This window comes from Triturus cristatus, chromosome 5_2 (genome assembly GCF_964204655.1).
Source record: "Triturus cristatus chromosome 5_2, aTriCri1.1, whole genome shotgun sequence".
Lineage (NCBI taxonomy): Eukaryota > Metazoa > Chordata > Amphibia > Caudata > Salamandridae > Triturus > Triturus cristatus.
This window is the reverse complement of record NC_140588.1, coordinates 1,086,055,743-1,086,070,089: the sequence shown is the minus strand read 5'-3', so window position 1 is coordinate 1,086,070,089 and position 14,347 is coordinate 1,086,055,743. Positions and strand designations below refer to the sequence as shown.

The following is a 14,347-nucleotide window of genomic DNA, read 5'->3' as shown; positions in this document are numbered from 1 at the left end:
AAGAAATTCACATGGGTAGCCATCAGGTCTTCAAAACTGAAAAATGTATATTAAAAAATTTGTGATTCCTCTTGCACTCTTCGATATTCTGTTTTTGTGTTCAGAGACCATAGCTATGATGGGGAACCAAGATAACTGGTAATTAAGTTTTCTCTTTCTATGATATTCTGTCCCTGAGATGGATTGGCAGGGCCTTCTCTTATCGCATTTCTTTTCTTTGTCTCTACGTGTTTTTGGGAGGAATTGGAGGTATTTTGACATTTGAAACTGTTCTCTTGTTCTTCAGATGTTCTCGCCTCCCATGCACTGTGAGTCAAAGGCCAGTCCTTCACCAGAGAAGATGGATTCTGAGAAGGATGTGAAGCCTGTAATAAAAGATAAGATGATCGATGGGACATTGGCATCATTGTACGATCAACCAAGACACATCCAGTACGCAACACACTTCCCCATTCCACAGGTATGAGCAAAGTTGGTTCTTTACTGAAACAAAACACACTGTTGGTGCTGCCCCACCTTAAATGTACTTAATACCAAGAAAGTTCTAAAACCTACATAGCTATACTCAGCCCGACGTACATACATATGTAGTTTAGTGAAGCATCATCATGTTGCTGTCTGTCCACTTTGACTCTTTGAAGTCTGGATGTAAAGCTAGGGTTGCTGACCTTCTTGCAAGCACTGGAGGTTCTTATTCTTGTCCTCCGGGTGAGAAGCCTCCGACCTAGTTATATTAGGTTAAGTTGGTTTTGCCACCAGGACTTTCAGAACACAGTATTGTGCATGCAGTTGTAAACTAGGACTGTAAAATATATCCCTCTGCAAACCGCTCCAACTCTAATCCACATCCTTACCAGGACTACTGTTCCTTGAAGTTATTCTTCAGAACTGAACAAGTTTATGTAGTAGAGTTAACGCATGAACAAGTATTTTCTTGTGCAAGCAGAACCTAATTACGTCAAATAATACTGGGAGAGCTCCTACAATGTAATTGGAAACGATAATCAGTCCACATCCAAGAATGAACGGCCAGTCTTATGAGGTAACACCAAAACATTTTTGTGTACTTAAAAATATAAAAAGTAACAGAATTGCACTGTAGATGAGGCAAGTTGGTCTAGATACCCACTTAGCAAGTATCTGACCACAACAGCCTGTATCCCGAAACACACGACAGATAGTGAAGCGCTGAGGCCTAGATGGTACTGATAATGTTGCAACTTCAGGTGGGAGTTGAATTGACAAGTTTCTTGTCTCTTGTCCTTTCACTAGGAAGAATCCTGCAGCCATGAGTGCAACCAGCGCTTGGTAGTTCTCTTTGGTGTGGGGAAACAACGAGATGATGCCCGGCACAACATCAAGAAGATCACCAAAGATATCTTAAAGGTGCTGAACAGGAAAAGCACAGCAGAGACTGGTTAGTATGAGCTGCCATTTTTCTCTGTTATTCACCAGTGTAGAGATGTGACTTGCGATGGCACCTCATTCTTTTTCCCCAATGAATGGCGACAGTTTACAAACAAGTGTTTTTTTCCTGTATGTACCAGCGTAAGATATCTTGTTGCTGTGTGTGACATGCCTTGTTAGTGCGTGCAAGAGAAAAAGCAAAGGTGGGGCGGTATTACGGAAGTGCCCCAGGGGTGGAACAAGCATGTGCACCCACTTTGCTCATCCCCGGGGCACTTTGGTATTACAGAAAGGACCAAAGACACTTGTGAGTCCCCTTCTATAATACCGGTGGCGCCAGCGCGATCACCAGAGGGTGTTCCCTCATTTGCAAGGGGACATGGCACCATGCAAATAAGGGAATCTCTTTGCCTCTGCGCCTGAGCTGTATTATAGACACGGGTGCAGAGGCAAATAAGCTGTCAGAATGTGCGCTGACTGTCAGTGTGCCCCCTGATAGCAGCCCTCTGGAGGAGGCAAGGGGGCTGTGTGGCCCCCAGGCATCCCCTTGCAGGCGGGTGTATTCGCCTGCAAGGCGATCTGTAATCCCCTTTAAAAGTGCAGGCGGGTTGTCTCCTGCACAGTGAAACACAGAGCTGCTTCAAAGCCGCTCCGCATTTTTTTTTTTAATGCGCTGCCCCCAGGGCAGCATGACTTCGCTGCTGCTGTGAGGGCAGCGCATTCAGTATAATAACGGCGCATCTCCTTGTTTACGCAGGTTGTACTGTTTGAAAGGTGCTCCATGCGCAAACAAAGGGAGCACACAGTATTCTGTAATATGGCCCACGGAGAGGAAGTGGAGCCTGCTGTGCTTCCCTTTTGGTGCTAGCAGGCATTATTGATAGTCATCTGTAGGTATGTAAGGATCAGACAGTCTTTGTATATATGTTAACCAGTTCCATGCCATGGACGTAATAGTTACGTTCATGGCTGCAGCGCTGTTGTGCCATGGACGTAACCTGTACATCCATGGGACACCAACTCAGAATCCCTCCGCTGGATTTCCTTTTTTAGGTCGAGCCTGAGCCAGCGCACAAGCGCTAATCTGGGGATGATCTGTCGCACTTCGGTACAGAGAGAAGCACCGCCCACTCCCGAACCCACATTTTTTATTGGCTTGTGTCTTTGTCCTTTGTAAATGCTGCTGTCTGATTTCTTAATAGGCTTGTTAGTCCCTCCTTAGTACTGCCATGTTGTCATTTGTATCCTCCCATGGCTACTGGCCCCTTTACTTGGTCGTTGCACAGTAGGCGTTTTATTTTGTTTATTCTGTTTCTCCTAACTCAAGCACAACAACGTGCTTAGCTTACATTCAGCCGGCCACACCTGCTTTCACTTTCGCAGCAGCCGGGACAATGGCGTCTGTTTCCACTGCCATAGGTCTCATATTAAAATGCGAGAACTAAAGCATTGCAAATATTTTTAGTGCTCAAGCAAGCGTGGCTTGTCAGGTGGATTTGGTGTTCCCCTCTATCCACATCGAGGAGCGTCCTGGTCGTCAAAGCAACTGTTTAGTGGGAGCCTCCAAGAGTTCAGAGTTGCTGGGTTTTCAATGCCACCTTCCTGCGCCGCGAATAACAATTGTCAAACACCTGGGGAGATGCCCTGAGATTCCCAGTCAGACAGGCGTGGCAGAGAGTAGGCCAAAGGTTGTCAGCGGCGCGGCCCAACCTCCATCTCTACTCAGCCGTCGGGGGTGGGCCAAGCGAAAACACCGGCCTTTGGCGTACGTGCGAGATGGCACCAACGAGCAGCTGGGTCTGAGTGTAGGCGGGCAAAGGCTCCCGTTGCAGCTCCTGCTGGCCATGCGGGACTGATCCTACCAGGCTTTCTCGGCAGCCTCCCCGAAGGCTGGTATGGCCTCGGGCAGAATGAGCGAGTGGCAGTGCTTCAAACTCTGCAGTAAGCTCGAACAGCTGCTGTGCTGTGGCCACTGCCGGAGCTCCTTTTACTGCAGCAAGGAACACCAACGTTAAGACTGGAAAAAGCACAAGTTGGTGTGTAAAGGGGGTGAGCAGCCTGGTTAGTACACTGCCACTTCCACCTCTAGCACCGGGGATTCTGACACCCCAGTTAACGCAGACTCAGTCACTGGCACCTTCAACACTATTAACCCTGGGGCCTCGACCACCCCTACCACTGCAGCCTCCGCCAGCCCAGGTGAAACTGATAGTACTTCAGGTGTCGCCTCCCAGCACCCCCCTAAGCCACAGCTGCTGGCCACCGAGGACTGCACTGAGCGCTCAGGGCGGTTCATGACTGCAGCCGTCAGTGGGGGCTCGCGGCGTAGGGCACTGAATGGGCAGAGCAGGGGCCCGCCACCTTTGCAGCGACTGGCTCGAGAGTTCATGCTGCTATGCATGAAGAAGCACAACATCTGTGGGCTCGACAGCTTCCTGGGCCTGGTGGCGGAGACCCGATTGCTTGGGTGGAGGGCAGCGAGCCCGAATGCAGGGCCATCGGGGCCTGATCAGTTGCATGTATGACCTGAACCGGCACTGCAACGGGAAGCTGGCCAACTTCAGGGTCAACGGAAGGACCAAGGTAAGTGCCTCCTCTGTCTTCCCTCCTTCACTTATTTTCTGTGCCTTCCAGTCACTCGACTTGTATGTCTGGGTACTAACAACCGGTATTGTGTTAACCATTCTTTCCTAAAAGCTTTCTACTCCATATGCCAACCCACTCCAGAAGATATTTTCCATTCCCTGAGTCTGCACCTCGCCCTTGCCACTGCTCTCTTTTTGTCTCTTTGGTTTCTGTATCTTTGCTACTATCTCTTTTGTACCATGTACCTATCTCTCCGAGCGCATGCTGTTCTGAATTTGTAATAAGGTTCCTTTGCAATCCAAAGTATGACCAAACCAGAACTTCACATTGAAATGGCTAAACTGGATTAATATTTTTCAGAGACGCACAATTAGTGTTTTTTCTAAACACTAATTAATATGAAATTTCAACTATTTTAAAAGGATCACCTCCTACCTCCCCCCACCCAAATGGCATTGGATTGGCCCTTCTGCCTTTTCTGTGCTATCGGATGGGCCCCGATGTCATGTCCTAAACACTCATTGGCACCTCTGCCATCCAGTGTTCATTTTGTCCATCCCCTGCTTCCTTTTCCATCTCTAACCTTCATCTTGTGAGACGGAGTCACCTTTACAATGCTCTCATAGTATCTGTTCCTTTGGTATGGTCCAGTTGCCAAGTTGATGAATCCTTTTGCTGTGAAGATGGACTATTTCTAAAACTTCATTAACATGTAAACACTATCATAGTTGTTAAGGGATTAGTGGTGGAAGATTCATACCTCTTCATTCAGACAATTCTAATGACAAGGCTCACCGCAGATCTGTTTTCAGTTAGTACGCAAGACTTATTATTATTTTTTTAACAAAGAGCAGTGCTTTGAAGAACAGCAAACGAAGAGTCGTAGAGTCGTACATTAAGTATGCATATAATTAATGTAACCCCTTCACATGCTAAAGGAACTTACTTAAAACATGTCTGACTGAATGCAACAAACACCCACAGATGGACGGAATGCAGAGCAAATCAAACATTCACTGTGAGAAAGTGGCTCTGTATATACTGTTCCCTAATGGGTACAGGGTGTACAGAGTCCACAGTCCCCCAGAGGCTGATAGAGGTCAAAGTTAGGTATGACCTTACTCTCAAAAGTGGTAGCTTGGTCGAGCAGTAAGGCAGTACCAGAGGACAGTGTAAAGCATTTATTGTACACACTCGGTCAGCAAATGGTTTCACACACTCAATAACTGAGCTCTAGGCCAATGGTTTATTTATATAAAATATATGCTTGTTTTATTTTTAGAACCACAAGGGGGTAAAAATATACTTTCTCAGAATGAGAGGTTGAGTATAAATACTTTTGTCTTAAGCAATAAATTTGTGTAAACAGTCACAGTTGGTTGCAATAAACAATCCTATTTCCTAAACATAACAATGCATTGAGCTCAATGGTAAATTCAGGTTATTTGTAATAAATTACTTTTCAGATTACTTTTGGAATTCCAGGTCTGGCTCCTAGAACCAGCCTTGGGTCAGTATTCAGAATCAAGTGATGAAAGTCGACTTAATAACTGTAATGATTTTTAAATAATATTTAGCTGTTTCAAAAGTTAGCACTTCGAAAATATTTCAAAGAAAACATTCAATGGATCTCTATGGCAAGAAATTCAAATGGCAGGTAGAGTACTTTATCGTTACTTTAGTAATCCAGGACAGGGTACCTAGACCCAGGACTGGGGTCCTTATCAAAAACAGGTAAGTAATTTCGTTTGCAGAAATGGTACGATTTTAAAAGAATATTTCAAATTTGCAAAAATAGACACTTAGAAGAAATTTCACAGAAAAGCAGACAATGGTTTCCTATGGGAGAAAAATGAGTTAGAGGTAAGTATAGATGTGAACACCTTTCAGGGTCAGGGCTGGGCACCAAGATCCAGCACTGGGAGCTCACCTAGGAGCAGGTGAGTAAATTCGTTTTTGTCACTTGGCTGATTTTTGGTGAATTTTTGCAGTTTTGAAAAGTTCACACTTAGAAGATTTTTGAAGAAAAAGCCAGTCAATGTTACCCTATGAGGAAAATGAAGTTAGCGGTTTAAGGGTAAGTACTCGACTGGCAGAGTTGAAATTCCGGGCATGGACTCAGGGGTCCCCCAGTGTCAGGTAGGTACAGTTGGTTCACCCTCAGCGGTTTCAGGACGGCCGGGTGCAGAGAGAGTTAGGCCCAATGTTATCCTATGAGGGATAGGGGGGCCTTGGTTGGTGGCTGCTGTCTGGCAAGCCACGCGGCTGTGGGAGCTGGGCTCCTGGTCACTTACTCAGGGCAAGTGGGGAAGTAGGTTAGTGTAGAGAGGGCACTGCCAGGGCCACTCGGGCGGCTGGGTGCAGGGTGCTTTTGAGCCTTCGGGCGCTCAATGGAAATCAATGGGAATGTTCCGGTTTGGGAAAAGGCTGCAGGCTCGGGGACGAGGATGTTTCAGGTGCCACCACCACTTCGAGAGGTAAGTTGGGTAGTTGTAGGTTAGGTGGGTACCCCGGGATTGGGCACAGGGGGCCGCAGGGCGCCGGGTGCAGGGGTGCCTTTTGACGTCGGCAATCTTACCCTCTGGTTGATCGCGGTTGGGGTGGCACTTGATTCTGAGGCTGCAGGCTTCTTCCGGGATGTCGAGGGGGATCCTTGGGTGCCGGACTCGGGGTCACAGTCGCCGTGGGGTCGTCCTCAGGGTCTTTGTCCACTCCGGCACTGGCCAGGCTTGGCTGGTGCAGAGTGTGTTGGGTCCGCGGTTCCGGGCTGCTGCCAGGGGTTAAAAATAGGTTTCTCGAGTAGAGCCTCTACTCATGGGAGTCCCAGGGGCTTAGAGCCAAAAGGTAGCCAGGTCCCCCGGGGTTGGTGAGGTTGCTGGCCACGAGAGATGCCGCGCTGGTGCAGGTTCGAGAGTCGACAGGCCGGCAGGGCTGGGGCCTAAGCAGTTGGTGTCTTCTTCTCATTTTAGCAGCTGCAGGGCAGGTCTTTGTTCTTCTTGCTCTTCTTGTAATTTTCTATCTGGAATCTGGGGAAGGAAGGTTCAGGGGGCCCCTAAATACTAGATTTAGGGGCGTTACAGGTAGGTGAAGGCCAGGGACCAATGGGTCCTTGTCCTGGGGTGGGTACACCCCCTATCCTGCCTCTCTCCTGTGGGAGGGGGGCAGTAGCCTGATCCTGATAGGGTAGGGCCTCTCATCTTCAAGATGGCGAGAGCCCGGAGATGTGCTTCACCTCGCCTCCCCCACCTGAGGGGTGGGGTGGGCAGGCTGGCACATCCCCTGTCCTTGTATGGGGTTTCCGGCCAAGCTTCCCGCCAGAGTGGGGGGTTGCAGTGGCCTGGGGAAACTCCAACTGGCGGCATGCCTTTGAAGCTTCCCTTTGCTCATCCTGGGGGAGGAGATTTCTCACCTCACCCAGGATGTGCATTGTTGCAGGCCCGGGAGAGCAGGGGCTCTCCCACCCAGGGGTCCAGCAACGTGTCTGCTGTGTGGCAGCCTGGGCAGCCTCAGAGCAGACGTGGATTGTAGGTTAGCTGTAAGGGGGCATCTCTAAGATGCCCTCTGGGGTGCTTAGTACATTAAATCCCACACTGGCATCAGTGTGGGTTTAATGTGCTGAGAAGTTTGATACCAAACTTCCCAGTCTTCAGTGTTGCCATTATGGTGCTGTGGAGCTCGTGTTTGACGAGCTCTCAACACCATGTACTTGTAAATGGCAACACTGTACTTACAGTGCCCAGGAATGGACCTGGGTACTGTAGGGGCACAGGGCTCCTGCTCCTGTGCCCACACCATAGGCATAAGGCACCCAGCCAGAGGGGTGGCTGACATATGCCTTGGCAGTGTAGGTGATGGGCATGGCACACAGAGATCTGTGCCATGTCGACTCTTTGTTTTGTCCTGTGCCCAGACACTCAGCCTGCAAAGGCAGTGTGTGTGTGTAAGGGTACAGGGCCTCTAAGGGTGGCACAATGAGTGCTGCAGCCCTTAGAGGCCTTCCCTGGTCACAAGGCCCTGGGTACCTAGGGTACCATTTACTAGGGGCTGACATGTGGCCAGGGTTTGTCAATTTGGAGTTTGTATTTTAGGGAAGGAACACAGGCCCTGGGCACCTGATTGGCAGGAGCCCAGGGCACAACAAGGAAAAGTGCATCAGCTATTAGGCAAAAAAGGGGGGGTTACTGCAACAGAAACCCACTTTCTCACATTCACCCCCAGTCAAAACATCTGGGTTAAATCCGTCAGCGTAGACCCGATAGTTGCATGGGCATGCCAGCTGACACCTTGCCTGTCAACACGGGTTGAGCAAAACTGTGCTGACAGGTAATTACATTCATGCTGGTGAGTGGATTATACAGACCTACTGCAAAAGGTCTCGCATTTACGCGAGTTTGAGCTATTGGCATTGTAAATGACTATGCCTTTTATTTATGTTTTGGTTTTTGAAATCTAAATAAAACACATTGTCATTTACAATGCCAATAGCTTAAACTCGCATAAATGCGAGACCTATTGCATTGCAAATGCTTGGTTTTTTTTATGCCTCAGGAGGAGGAGAAGAGCTTCCTGAAGCTTCTGAAGCATTTTCTTTTTCATATGTATTGACTATCGCGCACATGTCGTGCTGACGCCATTACATCTGAAACTGATATGAGCTGATAGACTTGTTTCAGTGCTTTGGTGCTTGTGGGTCCATCTCATCCCCCGAGCACCAAAACACACGGGAGAGGTACCATTGGAAATGTGAGAATCTCCCCTTTCCAATGGTACCCCTCCCTGCTCTGGTATCGCCCCAGGAAGGTGATCCCCAAGCAGGGATCCACCCACTCGGCACCAGGGAGGGGGGAGCAACCTCTTGGGCAAGGGCCTTTGATGTAGGATCCTGGCTCTGTACATACTATACCAAAGTGAGGTACAGTGTGCACAGAGTCCAGTGGAACCCCAAAGGTAGGTAGAGGTAAAGTTAGATAGCACCTCACTCTCTATTTGTGGTAGTGTGGTCGAGCAGTAAGGCAGTATCAGAAGACAGTTTTAAGCATTTGTTGTACACACTCAGTCAGCAAATTAATTCACACACTCAAAGACTGAACTTCAGACCAATTGTTTTTGTATAAAAATATTCTTTTAGTTATTTTATTTTCTAGAACCAAGCAGGCCTGGCACAGGTAAGCAATAAACACTTTGCAGTAGTAATGCAGTTTGTTAACCGTTATAATTGTAATTGCATATGCACTTTGTTTTGACTTACAGTATGGTTGTAGAAAAATGCAATACTTTGTAAATCCAGTACATAGACTTGAATGGGCTTTTCAATAAAATACCAGGTAAGTTACTTTTTAGATTACTTTTCTTACTTAGAATGGTATACCTGGATACTACTCTGGGACATTTCCTGTAAACAGGTAAGTAAAATCGTTTTGGTTAAATAGTAACATTTTAAAGAATTTCTTTAGGTTTTCAAACTCCACTCTTAGGAATTTTACCAAGAAAAACAGTCCATGTTATCCTACGGAGGAAAATAGTGGTTCGAGGCGCATGAGCTGCTGCAGTCACATTATTGCATTAGATCGCCGCCTAGTGTTGGGTCTGGATGTTGCACGTTGTTGTCTTGTAAGAGTCTTCGAGATCTCACGAGATAGGTGACTCCTCCCCTGGACTACAGTGCGCATGGACAGCTCCTCCATCGTCACATTGTTTTTTTCCGCCATCGGGTTCGGATGTACTTCTGCGACGCCAACTTCGACTCCGAAGTTTTCAACTTTATTCACAGCAAATCAAAAGTATCTCGACGGGATTGCTCTCCGGTGGATACCCTACAACTTTACAGGACTTTATTTCTCATATTTTCATCGACGTAGGCCTCCGGACCTATCGACGCCACGCGGGCCTCGGGCCCATGGAAAGGACCCCCTTCAAAAAATGCCCCCAGTGCGGTGCTAAATACCCACACACGGATCATCAACCGGTGTGCAACAGATGTCTATCTCCGGACCATAAAGAAGAAGACTGCTCAGCCTGCGCACTCTTCCGCTCCAAAACGACAATCGGGAACCGGAGGGCCCATCGACAAGCGATGCATCGACAAGCAGCAGCACCGGACGATATCTTCGACGACCCCTCGGATGCCGAGGACTCGGACGACCTACAGCTCGTCACAGTCGAAGAATCGGACTCAGATGACCCAATCCCAGCGGAGCAGCGCGTGAGTACCGATGCCCCTGTCCCAATCACCCCACATAAGGCTCCGGTCAAGACATCGCCACAAGGCCTTCGTCACGATCGAAACATCCCTTCGGAAGCCCCACCCTCGGGCCTGGCTCCGAAGATAATAGAAAAGCCTTCCGGTAGCTCGGGACCGAGCAAACCGTATCTCCCTACACCAAAAATGCCTTCGGTGCTGAGAAAAACACATACGGCACCAACTCCGGCGCTGAGAGACTCGACCGTTCCCAAAAACGTCAAGCCGAAGCATCTCGAGTCGAAAACGGTCGATCCCAAGAAAAATATCGACCCGAATTAGTTAATCGACCTGAAAAAGACTAACGACTCCAAAAAGGTCACCGAGCCTAAAAAACAGATCGAACCCAAGAAAACGGTCGATCCGAAAAAGGACGTCGAAGTCAAGAAAGCTCCCGAACCGAACAAAAACAAGGTTCCCGAGCCAAACAAGCCGAAGCCTACAAATCCCTCGACTCCCAGTAAGAAACACCAAAAATCTTTGGTGCCGAAACCACCAAATACAGAGGAGGAGCTGTTTTATCCGGATTCTGTCGATCCAAAACAGAAAAGAATCGTCATAGACCCTAACACCGGTCATGTGGTGCTCCACAAGAGGAAAATTCCTCCTGCCTTACCCGCTCCTATTCCTCTAAAAAGGAAGGACATTGCTGCTTCTCCTATTAGGCCTGTTACTCCTCCTCCTCTCTCTCCTATTCTGCCTTATGTGCCATACACGCCCCCCATGCCTCCACAGCCTGATGGGGACCCAGATGAGGACATAGATAATGATCCACAAGACCCTTATAAAGATCCTGATGACACAAACCCCAACCTGGACACATGGGGAGACCCATATTCACCAGACAATAACACACCTCTTCTAGACCCCACACCATATCCTTCAAAACCATCCCCTCCTGACGACACCATTGCATTCCATCAGTTGGTAGACAGGGCTGCTAGTTTCCACGGGGTAGATATGCATGCTGACCCTATGGAAGAGGATTTCTTGCTGGACACCTTCCCAACCACAGAAAGAAGTGTACGCACATTACCCATGCTCAAAGGGGTTTTAAAACATGCACCAGAAATTTTCCAAAACCCCATTAGGGCTAGAATACTCAACCCTAGACTGGAAAAGAAATATAGAGCAGCACCCTCCGACCCTACATACATCAAGGGTCAACTACAGCTGGACTCTCTAGTAGTCGCCAATGCACGCAAAAGGGCTAACTCACAAACCACTGGTGACGCTTCACCACCAGAAAAAGAGTCCAAACTACTAGAGGCATCTGGGAAAAGGGTGGCTTCACAAGCTGCCAACACCTGGAGAATAGCTAACACACAAGCATTGTTAGCTAGATATGACCGGGCACACTACGACAAATTAGAGGAGCTGCTACAACATCTCCCTGACCCATATAAACAACAGGCAAATGACCTTATCCAGGAAGGAAAGTTCATCACTAATGCCTCAATAAAGTGCGCTCTAGATGCAGCGGACACAGCCTCTAGAACAGTCAATACAAGCGTGATGTTAAGGAGACACGCATGGCTTCGCATATCAGGTTTCAAACCTGAGGTGCAAACCACTATTCTCAATCAACCCCCTTAACCAAGATTTCCTGTTCGGGCCGGAAACAGTTGTCCTATTAGACAAAATGAAAAAGGATACTGACACCGCTAAATCTATGGGTGCACTGCAGTTTTATCAATCCAAACGTTCCTTTCGTAGATCCTCCTATAGAGGTACAGGGAGAGGGAATAATACACAAACCTCTCAACCTTTCCAAACTACCTCTCAAAACACATTTCCCAGAGGCAGAGGAGGATATAGAGGAAACAATACTAAAGGCAGAGGTAGAGGTAACAACAACAACCGTACCTCCACCACTCCCAAACAGTGACCTCCTACACCTGCCTCCAGACCACTTAACACCAGTCGGAGGCAGAATATCACAGTTCCTACCTGTCTGGGAATCCATCACAACAGACAGGTGGGTGAAGCAAATTATCCATTCTGGTTACTGTCTAGAACTTACATCTACCCCACCCAACATACCACCCAAACACAGACCAATGTCGGAGGAACATACCATACTATTGCAACAGGAGGTCTTAGCAATGCTACAAAAGCACGCTATAGAACCAGTTCCCCTGCAGCAACAAGGGAAGGGAGTTTACTCTCTCTATTTCCTAATCCCCCAAAAAGACTGCTCCCTCAGGCCCATTCTCGACCTTCGTCCCCTCAATCAATATATACACTCCGATCATTTTCACATGATCTCACTCCAACAAGTACTACCACTACTACAGCAAGGCGATTTCCTCGCCACGCTAGATCTAAAAGATGCATATTTTCACATACCTATTCATCCCGCACACAGGAAATACCTCAGATTTGTAGTGCAGGGACAGCACTACCAATTCAAAGTCCTACCCTTCGGGGTAACAACAGCACCAAGGGTGTTCACAAAATGCTTAGCGGTAGTGGCAGCACATCTAAGGAGACAACATATTCATGTGTTTCCGTACCTAGACGATTGGCTGACAAAAGCCAAATCACATCACCAATGCCAGCAGCACACTGTGACCACAATCCATCTATTACACAACCTGGGATTTTCCCTCAACTACCCAAAATCCCATCTACAACCCTCCCATATACAGCAGTATCTGGGAGCAACTATAGACTCCACAGTAGCAAAGGCTTACCCAGCTCCAGCCAGGATACAGAACATTCAAGCAATGATCCAAAAATTCCAACCTCAGACTCTTTTGACAGCAAGAGTGTTTATGCAACTCATAGGCATGATGACATCTTGCATATTCATAGTACCACATGTTCGGCTACAAATGCGTCCCATACAAGAATGCCTAGCAACACAATGGAACCAGGCTCAAGGGAAACTAAAGGACCTAGTGTTGGTAGACAGTCGTACCCATCGCTCTCCTTTCAAAAGGACGATTGTTCCACGAGCCAGTTCCACAGGTAGTGTTGACAACCGACGCTTCACTCACAGGGTTGGGAGCCCATCTACTTCAACATACAGTGCAAGGTCTATGGACACCGCACCAAAAAATACACCACATAAACTACCTAGAATTACTGGCAATATTTCAGGCAATGAAGGCTTTTCAAAAACACATAGCCAACAAGACTGTCCTAGTCCGGACGGACAATATGACAGCAATGTTCTATATACAGAAACAGGGGGGGACACACTCTCTGCAGCTATCACAACTAGCGCAAAGGATATGGAGATGGGCCATTCCACAAAACATCCATCTTCTAGCAGAACATCTCCCAGGAGTAAACAACCAGATTGCTGACCTATTAACCCCTTCAGTGCCCATGACGAGATGGTCTCGTCATGGAGCGCGGTTGCGCTGTGCCCATGACGAGACTATCTCGTCATGAACCCCGCCCGCTAATGCAACGCCCGGCACAGGGCGGGGAAAGGGCGGGGCACTGAAGAGGTTAAGCAGACACAGTCAACAGATCCACAAATGGGAAATTCACCCAGAAGTCCTACTCCCATTCTTTCAAGCATGGGGACACCCAGACATAGATCTGTTCGCCACAAAAGAAAACGCAAAATGCCCATCCTTTGCCGCCAGGTACCCACACCCGCAGTTGAAGGGCAATGCGATATGGATGAACTGGTCAGGCAGATTTGCATATGCTTTTCCGCCAACCCCACTCATTCCATTAGTGGTCCGCAAACTAAAGCAACAAACACTTACAATGATCCTAATTGCTCCAACATGGGCACGGCAACCATGGTACACAACACTTCTAGAACTCTCGGTAGTCCCTCATCAAAGACTACACCTCTCTCCAAAACAACTCACACAGAACCATGGAGAGATACAACACCCAGACCCCAATCAAATGAACCTAGCAATCTGGCTCCTGAAGTCTTAGAGTTCGATACCTTAACCTGCCTCCTGATTGTATGAATATCATCAAAGAGGCAAGACGTCCCACTACCAGAGCCTGTTACGCAAACAAATGGAAAAGATTTGTTATTTACTGCCAAAATAATCAAATCAATCCACTAGACGCTTCTGTCCAAAACATAATTTGTTATCTGCTACACTTACAAAGATGTAATCTAGCATATTCATCTAT

The 14,347-nt window shown here is 47.8% G+C and overlaps 1 protein-coding gene and 1 pseudogene across 7 annotated transcripts in view; both read left to right on the top strand.

The window, feature by feature from the left end:
- The window catches only part of MED12 (mediator complex subunit 12), a 956,599-nt gene that overhangs the window by 266,364 nt on the left and 675,888 nt on the right, over positions 1-14,347 (top strand). For all 7 annotated transcript variants that reach the window (XM_085608424.1, XM_085608427.1, XM_085608421.1 and 4 more), the window contains 2 exons: positions 287-460; positions 1,273-1,417. In XM_085608424.1, the coding sequence (XP_085464550.1) occupies positions 287-460; positions 1,273-1,417 (319 nt within the window). The remainder of the gene's footprint in view (positions 1-286; positions 461-1,272; positions 1,418-14,347) is intronic.
- LOC146829713 (egl nine homolog 1-like) lies at positions 3,303-8,598 on the top strand (annotated as a pseudogene).